This window comes from Pollicipes pollicipes, unplaced genomic scaffold, assembly GCF_011947565.3.
Source record: "Pollicipes pollicipes isolate AB1234 unplaced genomic scaffold, Ppol_2.1 Scaffold_7231;HRSCAF=8579_pilon_pilon_pilon, whole genome shotgun sequence".
Classification (NCBI taxonomy): Eukaryota; Metazoa; Arthropoda; class Thecostraca; order Pollicipedomorpha; family Pollicipedidae; genus Pollicipes; species Pollicipes pollicipes.
This window is the reverse complement of record NW_023597034.1, coordinates 31768919-31782346: the sequence shown is the minus strand read 5'-3', so window position 1 is coordinate 31782346 and position 13428 is coordinate 31768919. Positions and strand designations below refer to the sequence as shown.

The following is a 13428-nucleotide window of genomic DNA, read 5'->3' as shown; positions in this document are numbered from 1 at the left end:
AACGGAGAAAGAGCGAGGACGGTCTCTTTGGTGAAACACTACACCTCTCGATACGCGTTCGGCAGCGACCAATGCTTGACCTCCGCTTGACAATGAAATGGAAGCCGTGCCATTTGACCCAATCGGCTAAAACACGTCTGGACTGAATCGGCTAATATACGGTTAAACTCTCGTCACATGAGAAGTAGCTACCCGCCATTGGCGCCCTCTACGGCTCTCAGCTACCAGCTCACGCGGGAGTCATGATAGCCGGCGCCATCTACACAAACGCTGACCGGCAGGGCACCACGCTCGCGCTACCAGCGCCATCTGCACCGGCCACCGGACACGTTTATGTACGGTTCTTCGCAACTCAGTGGGTCGGGACAGTACTTCTGAAAACGCTTCTGGGTGTTTTATAAAAAGTTCGTATAGCCCCACGGCAAATGCGGTTAAGACGTAGCTGGTGTGGGGAGGCAATGTCGATTTAAAGTTTTTCATGAAGCGCCATGTGGTGTTTTTAAAAATTGAGGGACAGCTGCTCCTTCTCCCCTTCCCCTTCATCAAAGTAGCTGGTCCGGATTTGTGCTGAGAAAAGTGTAGTCTGTACAACATATTTTCCCATTTCCCACCCCAAGTTGCGGCCTGGTAGTGTAACCGGCTGTAATTCGAGTTATAAACAGTTCGATTACCAACCATGAAGACCTGTGTCAGTGAAAGGCCGCCACAGTCATATCGTTGCATAAGAAAAGCGGCGTTAGTGACCCGAGCACTTACCGATCCATTCCATTCCTGTCTGTCGTGGCAAAACGCGTTATATGTATGCAGCTCATGACCTATCTGACCTCGAGCTACGTCCTGTGCTCTCAACAGTCTGAATTTCGCCCTGGTCTCTCCACGCTGGCTCACGTTTGCTACGGCCAGCTTAGACAGAGTCATAGCGACGTCATTGATCACCACGGACGCTTCTAATACGTTCGAGTGTTCAGCACGACGCCTCCAGGAGAAGCTGGGGCTATTTAGGCATCGATGGCCAGTGGTTTAAGCCGTGGGTTCATGATCGCACCCAGTCAATTCGGGGCGGAACTGGCGTTCTGGATGTCACGTGCGGCGTAAGTCAAGGTTCCAGTGTTGCGTCCGGTCTTGTTTTGACCTCAACAAAGGTCTTCACACAATATATTCAACACGGAAAGATCATCATGCAGGCCGATAGCAACCAGTTTATTGACACCGACCTACCCGCTAACATTCTGGACCTCAAAACCCGTGTTGAGAAAAAGCTTGGCGGTAGCACTAGTGTGGTTTTGTCAGAACCGTCTAAAATAAACTGTTCTAAAACAGAAATGATTATGATCAGGCTTTTCCGGCTTAACACAGACCCCCAGCTAACGATGAAATTTGGCTACGACGAAACGGAGCCTTCTTCCAGGCGTAAAAATCCTAGGTGTCACGACCGACTCTACCTTCAGATAGGGGAATCACATATCAGTTATCATGCGTCACCGCTTCGGCACCCTGATTGCACTTGTCCAAATTAGACACCACGTGCCGACAGGGACCAAGAGGATGATGGTAGAGGCGCAAATGTTTCCCACGTTCGGTAGTGCTTTATTCTGTGGGGTGGTTGCTCAGCTGCACGCATTCAGAGGGTGCAAAAGCACTGAACTTCGGCGCCCTCATCGTCCTCAGCCTAAATAATCACGATCGTGTGTCACCCGCACTGCTCGAGTCGGGCCTTAAATACCTGATATGATCACCGTACGGGGTCACCGATTACTACGCGAAGCATTCTGTCTGGCACCCGTGCACCCAAGGCGTTGCGCAGATGATCGGTCGGTCGTGCCTTGGTCTCCTCGCGGTCACTCGGGCCACAGCTGGCGGTGTGTGGCGGCTCCTGCGAGTGCGCACCGAATTCACGGGCCTATATTTTTTGTCTAGAGCGACTCGCATGTGGGATTCGGTGCCATGAGACGTTCGCCTGTCTTCCACTGTTTGCACACGAGGCCTCACAACCTCGTTGCTTACCTGCGACCGAGGTGAATCTGTTGCGCCGTTATCATCGTGTTTACCCATGTGTCACTTCCATGAATAATGTATGTGATGTGGAGGCCGCAGAGGCCATATTATGGAACATCCCAGATACAATCTATCTATCTATTTGCCTGTCTTCACCAGGCTCAGATATGTGGCTATCATAAGTTCAATAGGGAAAGGGAAAAACAATTCAGTCATGAGAATCCCTTGCTCAGCTATTTCTTAGTCATTACCGACGACGGGGAGGAAAGCAATGAGAGCATGGTTCATCTAAAGAACAGGGCGAGGACAGGCTGTAGTTCCAGCGGCAGTACAAGGACAAGCTGACAGAGCTCTTGACAGGACACGGAGTCGTAGCTCCTCGTGCTTTGTGACGAATGTGTCGTTCGTGTGGGCCATAATGTTTTTCCATCTCTTCTGTTCCGTCTCCCACTCGACGGCATGGAGGCAGTAAACCAACTCTAGTGTTTCGTGCTGCGGCTGTCTAAAACACATCATTGCTGATGCTGAAGTACCAAGCTGAAATAAGACCACCACGGGGGGCCCAGACGTAGGATACTAAAATATTGGGGTGCAGAGTCATGGGAGAGGAAGCAGCGTGTCAAAACGTAACGTAAACGTCTCAAACGCGTAATATAATTGAACTACGAGGTATGGTTAGCTCACTCCACTTTTTGAAGGAAGCCTTCTCAAAAGCCACTCTTTAAGACCTTCTCGCCAGTTATGCAACATCGGGATGGAAAATTGTAGTGTTGTGTCTCCTTCGCCCCCGCGCCTGACAGGGCTGCTCGTGGTGCGCCGCGGCGATTGGCCCGGCCGAGGTCACGAGGTCATAGCCCGCGGCGCCAGACGAATGGTGACACCGGGCCGGCGCGGTGCGAGCTTGAACAGTCAGGATCGGGAACGCGTGTCGAGGGCCCTGCTTTGCGTTGGGTTGTGTCACGTTAAAGGCAATACAAGTTCGATTGCCAACGGACCAGGCGGAGTCGTAGCAACGGATAGGGGAGACACATTACCAAAACGAGTGACTGATATGCACTCCAAAGGCGACGGGTGTCAGTCCCCTTCCACACATATATGTCTAGTTGCAAATGGGCCTCATAAGCCTAAACAAGCTAAATAAACCCCTTCGTCCCCCTCGTTCTCCAGTGCAGTGGGGGAGGGGGAGGGGAGAAGATGTCGCGCCGACGGTTGTCGCCGGTCAAGTACATGTAAACCTCTATCACATTGGGCCCATGAATCGGTGTAAAACGACAAAAAGGACAATAAAGGGACGTATAGCTTATCATAGGGTGCATACGGCAGTTCATTATTTCTGATGGGTCTTTGTCCGAGACTTACTGGCTCTACAGGGTAGTAGGAAGGCAGCCAAGCAGACACCAGGCACTGCACTGTCTGGCAACAGCTCAGGAAATCCCCAAAGGCCTGGCAGATCTTAGAATTTTTTCAAGGCGCTGGAAACCGGCTTTCCTCCTGGAATCTTCGATAAATCTAAATATTTTCTTGTGGTTGTATTGATGGAGTGTGCACTTTCCACTCAACGTCGGTCAAACCAATTATGGAGCCTTCCATTCGTCGTTGGCAACCAACTGACCAAAAAATCCTCTAGCCGGCTAGCCGTTGGTCCCGCGTCGGCTAGCCACCGACCTGAATACCGCTCAGCCGCAGACGATGTCAGTGGCATGTTTAACCTCGTTAAGAGTTTATTTTTGCGCTGTCGCCAACATGTTTTCAAACCGCTAGTTCTGTCTAATTTTCAATTGGCAGTGAAGCACAATGGTCGGTAGATGATGCAAAATGTTGAAACTAATCTTAAGATTAGCGCCCTGAAACTACTAATGGTCTTTTCACACATACCTTTTTCAGAGCATCGCATGTCCGTCGTACGCGCGTCGAAAGGATGTGACGCCATGAGAAAACTGTTACATGTACTGTATACCGCGGATGTTGGAGATGAGAGAGGCGTGATGGGCGTGGTTATCGCAGCGTAAGTCACACCTTAGGTCTAAATGTCCTCTTCAATCATTTTAAATATTCAGGCGTGCAAGAAAGCTGCAATCGATAAGCCATCAGCTAATGGCCCCCAAATATGACAAAAAATAACTCCCGAGCCAGGTAGGGAAGAGAAGGAAGACCTGCATCAGATTTTACTCTTAGCTCCTTACTGCTACCAATAGTAAAGATAGGACAACAGTACTAGAACAGTACTAACAGTACTAGTACTACAGTACTAGTACAACAGTAGTATCCGAACATGCAGCCCATATTCCATGGGCTTCTCTTCTTTTAAAGACTGTGTAGCGTGACCAGCAGACAGGAGATGACAGAAGAAAACAAATTACGTGTGCATAGGCGATAGCTGTTGAAAAGTTTTGACGCATTCGACGACAGCTATCACCGCCTCACGCAGGATGTACCTCATTCTGTCACCCCTGTCTGGTCATGATGCGCAATTTCTCAGAGAGGACTAGCCCAAGGATATTGGGCTGCGCGTTTAAACACCCAGCAAGCGAGTCACTGCCGTCACATTTGTAGATATTCAATTCATTTGTGATATTCAAGGCCATTTAAGCGGATATTTTGCCCCCAGGTATGGCTGACACCGCGACGTTTCAGCCCACCTAAATCTCATTTGAACATCCTCGAGTTTTCACTACACGTCACGCCTTTTCTCATGACGTCACCTGCCTTCGACACTCGCCCAAGGAGTTAAAAATCCGTCTATGTGAGCAGACCACCCATGTTTCCTGGCCGACGCATCTTTGCGTTCCTTCTTAGTCTGAAAGTGATTTCAGCGAGATTATTGTAGTGCATGGCACGAAACGTTTCCATCGCTGAAGTATTAGTGCTTGCAGGTATTTTCACCATGGGAGTAGGAACAGGGAGGGGGGGGGAGGGGGCGGCAGGGGGCCATGCCCCTCCCACTCTTCAAGGTGGGGGGGGGGCAGCCATGTTAACTGACCCCCCCCCCCCACCCATTTTTCAGATTAAGGTTACAGTTGGCTTACTTTTGCACTGCATTAAATATGCATACCGATTCACCTAGTTCACCCAGCCATCTCCCTTAAGATGCATCATTTTTTCGTTTGCTCATTAGCCATCACTTAGTGTTACAATCACAAGGCCGACGCCGCACGGCCTGGAGACTGCAACGCCGGACGTCGAGGCTGTTATTGCTATGACTTGCGAATACGCATGTTCAACACCATATTACGTAGTTGTCTATCGGTGATCAGCTCTGACAAGGATCTTGAACATTATAAGATGAACATCGGCTAGCCATGTCAATAAAAATTGAGAATCCCATTTCATCCGCAATCTACAGTCAGGGAGAACTCAATATTTCTGGAGAACACAGAAGAACATGGAACTGGAGTTTATGTGAAAACTATCGGACTGCCTGCGGTGATCAGGGATGTTGATGCGGCAATGAGGGTCCCTGGGTTGATCCAGGGCTAACTGCGCGGATCAGAAGGCTTCCCGTGTCGGGGGTGGGAACAACGTGATATGATATATCCTTCTAATGACCTCCGGATGGACCAGGAGATCCCGCCCCGTGTCACCAGAATGATAGCCAGGAGACACTTCGCGATGGGACGGAATGGCCCTTCAGCCCTTGAACGGAAACGGTAATGTACCCTGGAAGAGGCCCTTGCCCGGAAGGAAATAAGGGGTCTCATTATTGTTGAGTTGGGTTGGGCTCTCATTATTGTTGAAAAGCACGGGTCGAAATGATTTTTTTTTTAAAGGAGCAAGGTCATGCCATGTTTGCCTGAGAACGTTCATTGTTTTCAGAATGTATTATTGAGACAAATTACATCAAAAGGCTTGAACATGCCAGCCCGTAACTTCGAGAGCAAGGACAGGGATGGTCTGGGTTGCAAATTCCGTAAAACCGAAAGTTTCGGCCACTGCAAGTGCCACCAGACGGCGGACGCCGTGTTAATCTGTCTTCTGAACAGATAAATCGCTGCGGAAACACGAAAAATAGAGATTTTGCCTTCACTCTTCCAGTTAAACCACCAGATTCCAGCCCCACTTCGCGATGCTTTAGGGGCCAATCCGTTCTTTTCATCAATCTAAAAATTGCACGCGCGAAATGTGCCCTCAGACTGCCTTCTAAATACAAGATCTAATGTCATGAAGCGCCCAAGGATGCTCTCTCAGAAGCGGTGTCATTTTTGTCCACCCGTTGGCCACAACTTAATATTAGGTGCTAGGCTGACGCTGCGCGGGCTACGGAGACTGCAACGCCTGGGGTCGAGGGTTGTGTTTCTAAAATTTTCTGGTGCGCACGCTCAAAATTACGGCACATAACTTGTATAACTAGTTGATTTGAGTGTTTAAAGGTAATCATCTCGGAAGCGTCATCATTTTCGTCCACCAGTGGGCCACGGCTTAATATTACTTACTGGGCTAACGCCCCGGGGACAATGGAGACTGCAACGCCTGGTGTCGAGGTTTTTGTTGCCAAGATTTGTGAGCGAGCATGCTAAAAAAAACACGTTACATGAATTGTATCACTAACTGATTCTGACTGAATGGTGAACATTTTCAGACAAACATGACTTGGCCATGTTAATACACATTGCTGACCACTCGATTTACAATCAAATTTCGTCCTCAAATTTAGATCAAACACATCGATCTACAATCTACCTTCGCGATGTTATCAATGCCTGTAGAACCCAAATTCAAAAAAAACTGGCGTAGCATCTGAATTCTATTGGTTTAGAAAGAGTCAGATAACCATTGTTAATTAAAAGCGCCGGTGATTTCTTCCATGCAGTCGTTCAACACCCGATTTCTGCAGCTTATCGACCTCAAAATGAAAAAAATTGAGCTCACGGTAGCTCCTGGTTTCTGTTCTGGTTACAAGGTAAAGATGACAATAAAACGAAGAAAACCGTATCACTTGTTAACAAGTAAGCCATTCCGAGAATTTGGAGGGGGAGGGGGGGGGCACCAGAAGATGGGCTTTTGCCAACCCTGTGTTCCCCTTGGCAAGGCTCTGGCTACGCCCCTGCCTACACACAAAAGCAGATCAAGTCGCGCACGTTGCATGATGGGCAATGAAGTGTCCGTTGGGCCAATCCATACCTAAGGCAGACAGCTTCCCGGAGGCTATTTTTCTGCGATGGCTGTGGTTATAAGGGAAGATAATTCGGTAAAAATGCTGTTGCAGGTGTCCAACGCATGTTTCATACACCATGTAGAAGTAACGCTGATCTGAAAGTATGTAACCAAGTAGCCACACGATCATCTCGCAGTCAGTCATGCGGGATACATCCAGGCCAGGGAAGTGACCACCGACGGCGGACAGGAGCAGGGCCCAGATAAGGAACATATGACAGATTGAGCATTATTATGTGGCTTGATTCTTAAAAGAAAATCTCCAGTTTTATGCATTTTGTCACATTGTTTCTAGCAGTTTCAAGCACCCGAATTTGCCTCCGCCTTAAATGCTGCGACAAGTCTTATCTCTTGCAAAGTAGACAGGAAAATGAAGGCGCATGAAAAACCTGGCGTACTGTGAGCCGTCGCTCCACTTTGCAAATTCTCACCAGCATATATTCATGCCGTATTTTTCATATATACTGTGGAGGCAAATGTTTCCTTAATGACTCAAAATACCTACCCGCTCGTGGAATACCTACCGTTTTGTCTCCCCAGGAAAGACAATGTTAAAATGGACGAATAATCTAAGGAAGCTGGATGCATTATTTACCAAATGACAGATGAGACGAATAGGCAAAATTATGCACCAGCGATAAGCAGCTATAGATGTATAGCTAGTATATCAGCCATGACGTTTGAATAAAAAGCGATAACAATTTCCACTCCTACCCCCCACCCCCCCCCCCCCCCGCCCGCCCACGGTCATCGGGCTCGCTTTCCAGAAAAAGTTCCTGAAGTACACCCTGAGCTTGGCCTCCCACTTTAAACGTTCCTACGCCAAAGATTTTCACATATTAAATGGGAGATGAAATGCTGACCCGGGTGGATCAAAATGTGGATTTTTGCAGTGACAGTGGATGCCATGCTGTGATACGTGAAAACTTAAGGAAACTGGGAGCACGCTGTGGAATGGTACGGATGAGTCGAGTAGACAAAGACAAAGTTGCGCATAAAGAAAGAAACTGGAATTGCATTTGGCAACTCAGAAACTTGTATACCTTTCTCAAGGAGATTTCACGTATAAAAAACAGACAAATTCCCCTCTACACGTGTTTCCTCTCCTTCCGGCCACCAGAGTTTCCTATTCAATGCAAATTCCTTAAAACATGCCTTTGGTACCCGGCTCAATTTTTGTTTTTGCCTTTTCGCACCCCAACCCTCTTCCTGCCCTCAAATTGGATGGCTCGGTCCGCCGCGTTGCGGGCAAAAATAGAGATAGAAAAAGTAGGCATGACACTTGATTGCAGGAAACAATACATGTCACTTATGTTCGCCAGGATTAAGTGCCCAGTTCTGAAAGTTCGTAACAGCAAAATTTCGAAGTGGCAAAAGCACGCATGGATAGAGATCGTACGGAAAAAGGCTCGTAAAGAAAAAAAACTCATGACAAAATTGTTAAAAGGTTCAAAAGCTTGTACAGAAATTGTCGTAATCAATTGTTCGTACCGAAATGCTCGAGTGCAAAGGATATTCAGGGATAGCGTTCGTTTTACAAAAGGACGCAAGCAAAGGTTAATATTTTGACTCTTATCTAAGTACACAAAGTTCGCGCGGAAACGCTCATCAGAAACGTGAGTTCGTTTGACGATAGTGGGCAAGCAAAACTCCACATGAAAATATGTACTGAACATTGGAAGGCAGATGTTTGTTCTCGTTGGCAGGTGCCGAATGGATGGTCACTGCGGGGGACACCACATCTCTTCGACTGGGGAGAGGGGGGGGGGGGGGGGGTTAGGAGATGATGGCGGAATGGCGATGGTGACGATGGCGGCCAAGCGCCGGTCGATTACATAGATCCCTGTGACCTGGCACGGGCTCGGTGTCAGGCCCCGTTGTCAGAACAAAACCTCGAGCGAAGACTGAGAACGCGGCATGACACGCGTCAGTTCGATCTGATCATCACATCAGTCGCTCTGAGTCAGTCAGTCATCAGTCATCACATCAGTCATCACAAACGTGCTCAGCGTTTGTGGACAGGCGTTACGTGAGAAGATGGATCGAAATAAGGTCTGACTTCTTTAAGATGCAGATGACGTCATTTCCGAGTCCGTCATTACCAAAATTTTGTTGCGATGAGTAGCAAGACATGAGATCCGGTGTCATACCATCTCAGCGACGTTGCGATAGGCTACGCACCTTGCAGCTTTGGACCAAATTTGAGTGCTTAGCTGTGTTCAGATTTTTACGGGCAGGTACGTAAAAATGTTAACCTTGCCCTGAATAATAAGTGTCCCTGTTCGTATCTCGAGTGCTCGAGTACCTCGAGTATGATATACTCGAGTTGTCATCATCAACACCCGCCATCATCATCTTTACCAATGATCATGCCGGGAAATAAACGTGTCCCCGTAGAAATGAGATATGCACCAGTGCATAGAATGTATACATGCCGCCGTGAATGGGGACTTTAAACCACGGAATGCGTCGTTTTGTCCTCCAAAACTTCCATGTGCCAACTCATAACGAATGCTCGAGAAACAGATGTCAGGCCGGCAATGGCCACTAACCCTGGCAGAGTTCAGGGTTAGCCTGGCAGATTGGGAGGAATTTAGCAAAAGCCCCATACCTTTCTATAGCGAACGGATTTAAATTGCATTCCTTGCAAAGCAGGCACTGGTCCGTTTCCCGGCGTGGTTTAGGAGTTCTCCCGACCCAAACCGCTCTGCTCCATGTGATGTTTGGCATAGCTCAGGTACAGGCATAGACTGTGCCGCATCGCACCTTTGTGCGGCGGGCCAGTCTCGACGCAGACCGTCTTGCGCGGCTGAGCAGCTCGCTGAAGCGGCTGAAGCGACTGAAGCGGATGAAGAATGAGCATCTTGCCCCCTCCTAAACTTCATTTTAGCTGACATTTAAGACACCAGGGCAGCCTCCAAATGTCTCAATTCCTTGCGACAGCTAAAATGTATCTCGTGCTGTCCATTAGCCCACATAACAGGGAATCCCGTGATTCATTCAAGGTCGGAGAGCAACCCATTAGTAACCATAATGCCGATTACGCTCGCAGGCTTGCTCACGGCGGCCGTTCTTTCCATATCTATAGGTTTGTAACAAGACTGCGGCCGGGGATTAGTACCACGGGTGGAATCATTATTTGAACTGCCATCCTCGTCCTCGAATCAACTGGGGCTCTTCACTGTAACTGTTTCGTGCTGTCCAATAGCTGACGTGTTTCATGTTCATCCAAACGTATTTATGGAATCATGTTCGGAAAAAAACACTCGGACTATCGTCCTCGTTTGATGTCTTAGCTGCAAATGTTTCCGAAGGTTTTCTGGTTGCCAAAACACCTGGCGGCGGCCGGGGAGTGAAGTGACCGAAACGTTGTGTTAATATTAACACACCGGACGAGGATGACAGTTCAAATAATGATTCCACCCGTGATACTAATCCCCGGCCGCATTCTTGTTACAAACCTGTAGATATGGAGAGAACGGCCGTCGTGAGCAAGCCTGTGAGCATAATCGGCATAATGGTTACTAATGGGTTGCTCTCTGACCTTGAATGAATCACAGTATTTCCTTAATGAAATGGGCTCAAACAGCTCGCCATGCAAAAAGCCGATCTTACCAGCTTTTGGCTACATATATGCCATATGGAAAAAGTCGGACAAGAGCATGCTGTAGAGAGCCACTTAATTGCATAGGTCAGGTAATATAAATAGCCAAACTCATGACATAAACTTTACGTCGAGACAACCACCAGACGAACTCGAATCAGTTGGGGCTGCGTAAGAAAGCTCTAAGAGGGACGTGACTGGAGGCTCAAAAAGTTCACTACACAACACCCGCCCAATTTGATGTGCTCCCCCACTATCATCCATCCTGACGACGCCTCCACGGACGACTTCGCCGGACGCCCCTGAGCGCGCCACTGACAAAAGCTGACGGACGTGGCAAGTCAGGTGATGGACGTGGCAAGTCAGCTGATTAACAAGACAAGTCAGCCAGCTGACGGACGGGACAAGTCAGCTGACGAACGTGACAACTTAGTCAGGTGACGGACGGGACAAGACAGCTGGCGAACGGGACGAATCAGCTGACGGATGTGACAAGTCAGCTGACGAACGTGACGAGCCAGCTGACGGACGTGACAAGTCAGCTGACGAACGTGACAAGTCAGCTGACGGACGTGACAAGCCAGCTGACGGACGAAACAGGTCAGGTGATGAACGTGACAAGTCGGCTGACGGACGGGACAAGTCAGCTGACGAACGTGACGAGCCAGTTGACGGACGGAGCAAGTCAGCTGACAAACGTGACGAGTCAGCTGACGGACGGGACAAGTCAGCTGACGGATGGAACAATTAAGCTGACGGAGGTGACAAGTCAGCTGACGTACGGAACAAGTCATGCTCGCATAAAGTAAATCGGATTCCAGAGTGAATGCTACACCTGATGGACCCGTTTTGATACACCCCCGTTTGCTTATGACCCTGTTAACACCCGACCCAAGATTGCTTGTGAGCATCATTTTCAAACATAACGCCGGATAGACCTAGAAATGATTCGCGCAAAACCATGATCCGTTCTTGAACACTCCCTACAGAGGTATCATCTACCACCCCGAGGTCACTTTTATCCAGCCATCGCCATAGGCTTAACGTTCATCATTCTCGGAAAATGGTGCGCACCCACGGTCGCTGTCCCCACACCTATGTTGCCAGCGAACCTTTGTGTACGTATTTTTGCCCACCCAACTTTGTCTGTTTTAAACATCTGAGTACGTTAAGTTGTGTGCGAACAATTGTATATGTGCTTCATGCATGCGAACGTTCCCCATGCAAAATGATGCCATTATGGATATTTGTCAATACAAGGATTTTCCATGCACACTAAATACGATACGAACATTTGCTTACGGACTTATTCGAACGAATTTTTGCGTATCTACTTGTGCCATACAAGCTTTATATCTTACGTACATTTGCTTGCGAGCAATTGCGTACGTATTTTACACATGCAGGGTCGGGTCCAGTCTTTCATTTTGGGGCCAAGCCGTTGTTGTAGAGTATCATTTAATGCACCTCTTATCCTTAATGGACCTCACCTCATACACACACACACACACACACACACACACACACACACACACACACACACACACACACACACACACACATATATATATATATATATATATATATATATATATATATATAGCCCCTTTACCCCCCCCCCCCCCGTTCCTGGACCCGCCCCTGTGCACATGCATATTTTTCCGAACGTGCTTCTGTCCAAAACCTGCCCCTGGCTCTGTATTGGCTGTTCTGTTATGTGTGACACATGGACGAGGCAATTTGTGATATATCGGAGATGAAATAATGTAAAAACCGTACATTTGCTTTGAAACCGTTATATCCATTCCGGTCGGGATACAAATCTGACCCAAATTTTAGGTTTCCTCCCCGGCGCATCAGATTTACGGAATGGAAAAATGGAGCCAGTTAGCACGCTGTGGCGCTGAGAACAGTCCTGTCCCTGGGGCCTCGACCCTGATCACAGACCAACGGTTATGATTACGATCGCAGCGACGATTCAATTAAATCCAACAAACAGGCCGAGCCAGCCGAAGCTGCTAGGGAACCGCTGGCCGACCGTGGCGCCATCTTCACACACGAGTCGTGAGCACGCGGCACGCGCAGGACCTTCAGCGGGTGAGCACCTGTTCTGGGGACGCTTGGCGTGCCACCGTGTGTGGGCAGTCGTGACACCCTGGCCGGCATATATTCTTTTGTCAAATCGGCACTGTGGAGCTCTCGCACCGTTCACGGCCATGGGCTGACATTTCTCGCATGGAAAAGGTCTTGTCATTGTGGCTCAAACAAGCGCTGTCTCTGAACGAGTCCATTTGCTTGCTCCGGTCATCATCCTGGGATAATGCTACTGGGATTCTTTATTGCTCACCGCGGGCCTGTCTCAGCCGCCGTCCGCCATGGCAGCTTAAAGGACTTTGGTTGATGCGTAAGATTAACAGAGACCTGCCGGCTGGACGACGGCACTCCTCGCTGCTGACCCAGCACTGGCGGGCGGGGGCATCGTCAGCGCTCCCACGCTGAACTGACCGGCGATGTATGCCACCGAGGACTGCCCGGGGCGGGGGCCTCACCTTACCGCCGCCGCTGGCCTGGCCGGGACGGCTCCGCTTCTCCCCCGGCAGCCCCATGCCAGACACGCTCCAGAACGGCTGGCCCTCCTCCGGCTTGGCCCTCAGCTTGGACAGGTTCATGTTGTTCAT

At 49.0% G+C, this 13428-nt stretch overlaps 1 protein-coding gene across 1 annotated transcript in view; it reads right to left on the bottom strand.

The window, feature by feature from the left end:
• The window catches only part of LOC119110004 (uncharacterized), a gene marked incomplete at its 3' end in the record, with an annotated part of 29502 nt that extends 16074 nt beyond the window's left edge, over window positions 1–13428 (bottom strand). Inside the window, exon 1 of the mRNA XM_037233752.1 lies at window positions 13295–13428. Coding sequence (XP_037089647.1) covers window positions 13295–13428 — 134 coding nt within the window. The remainder of the gene's footprint in view (window positions 1–13294) is intronic.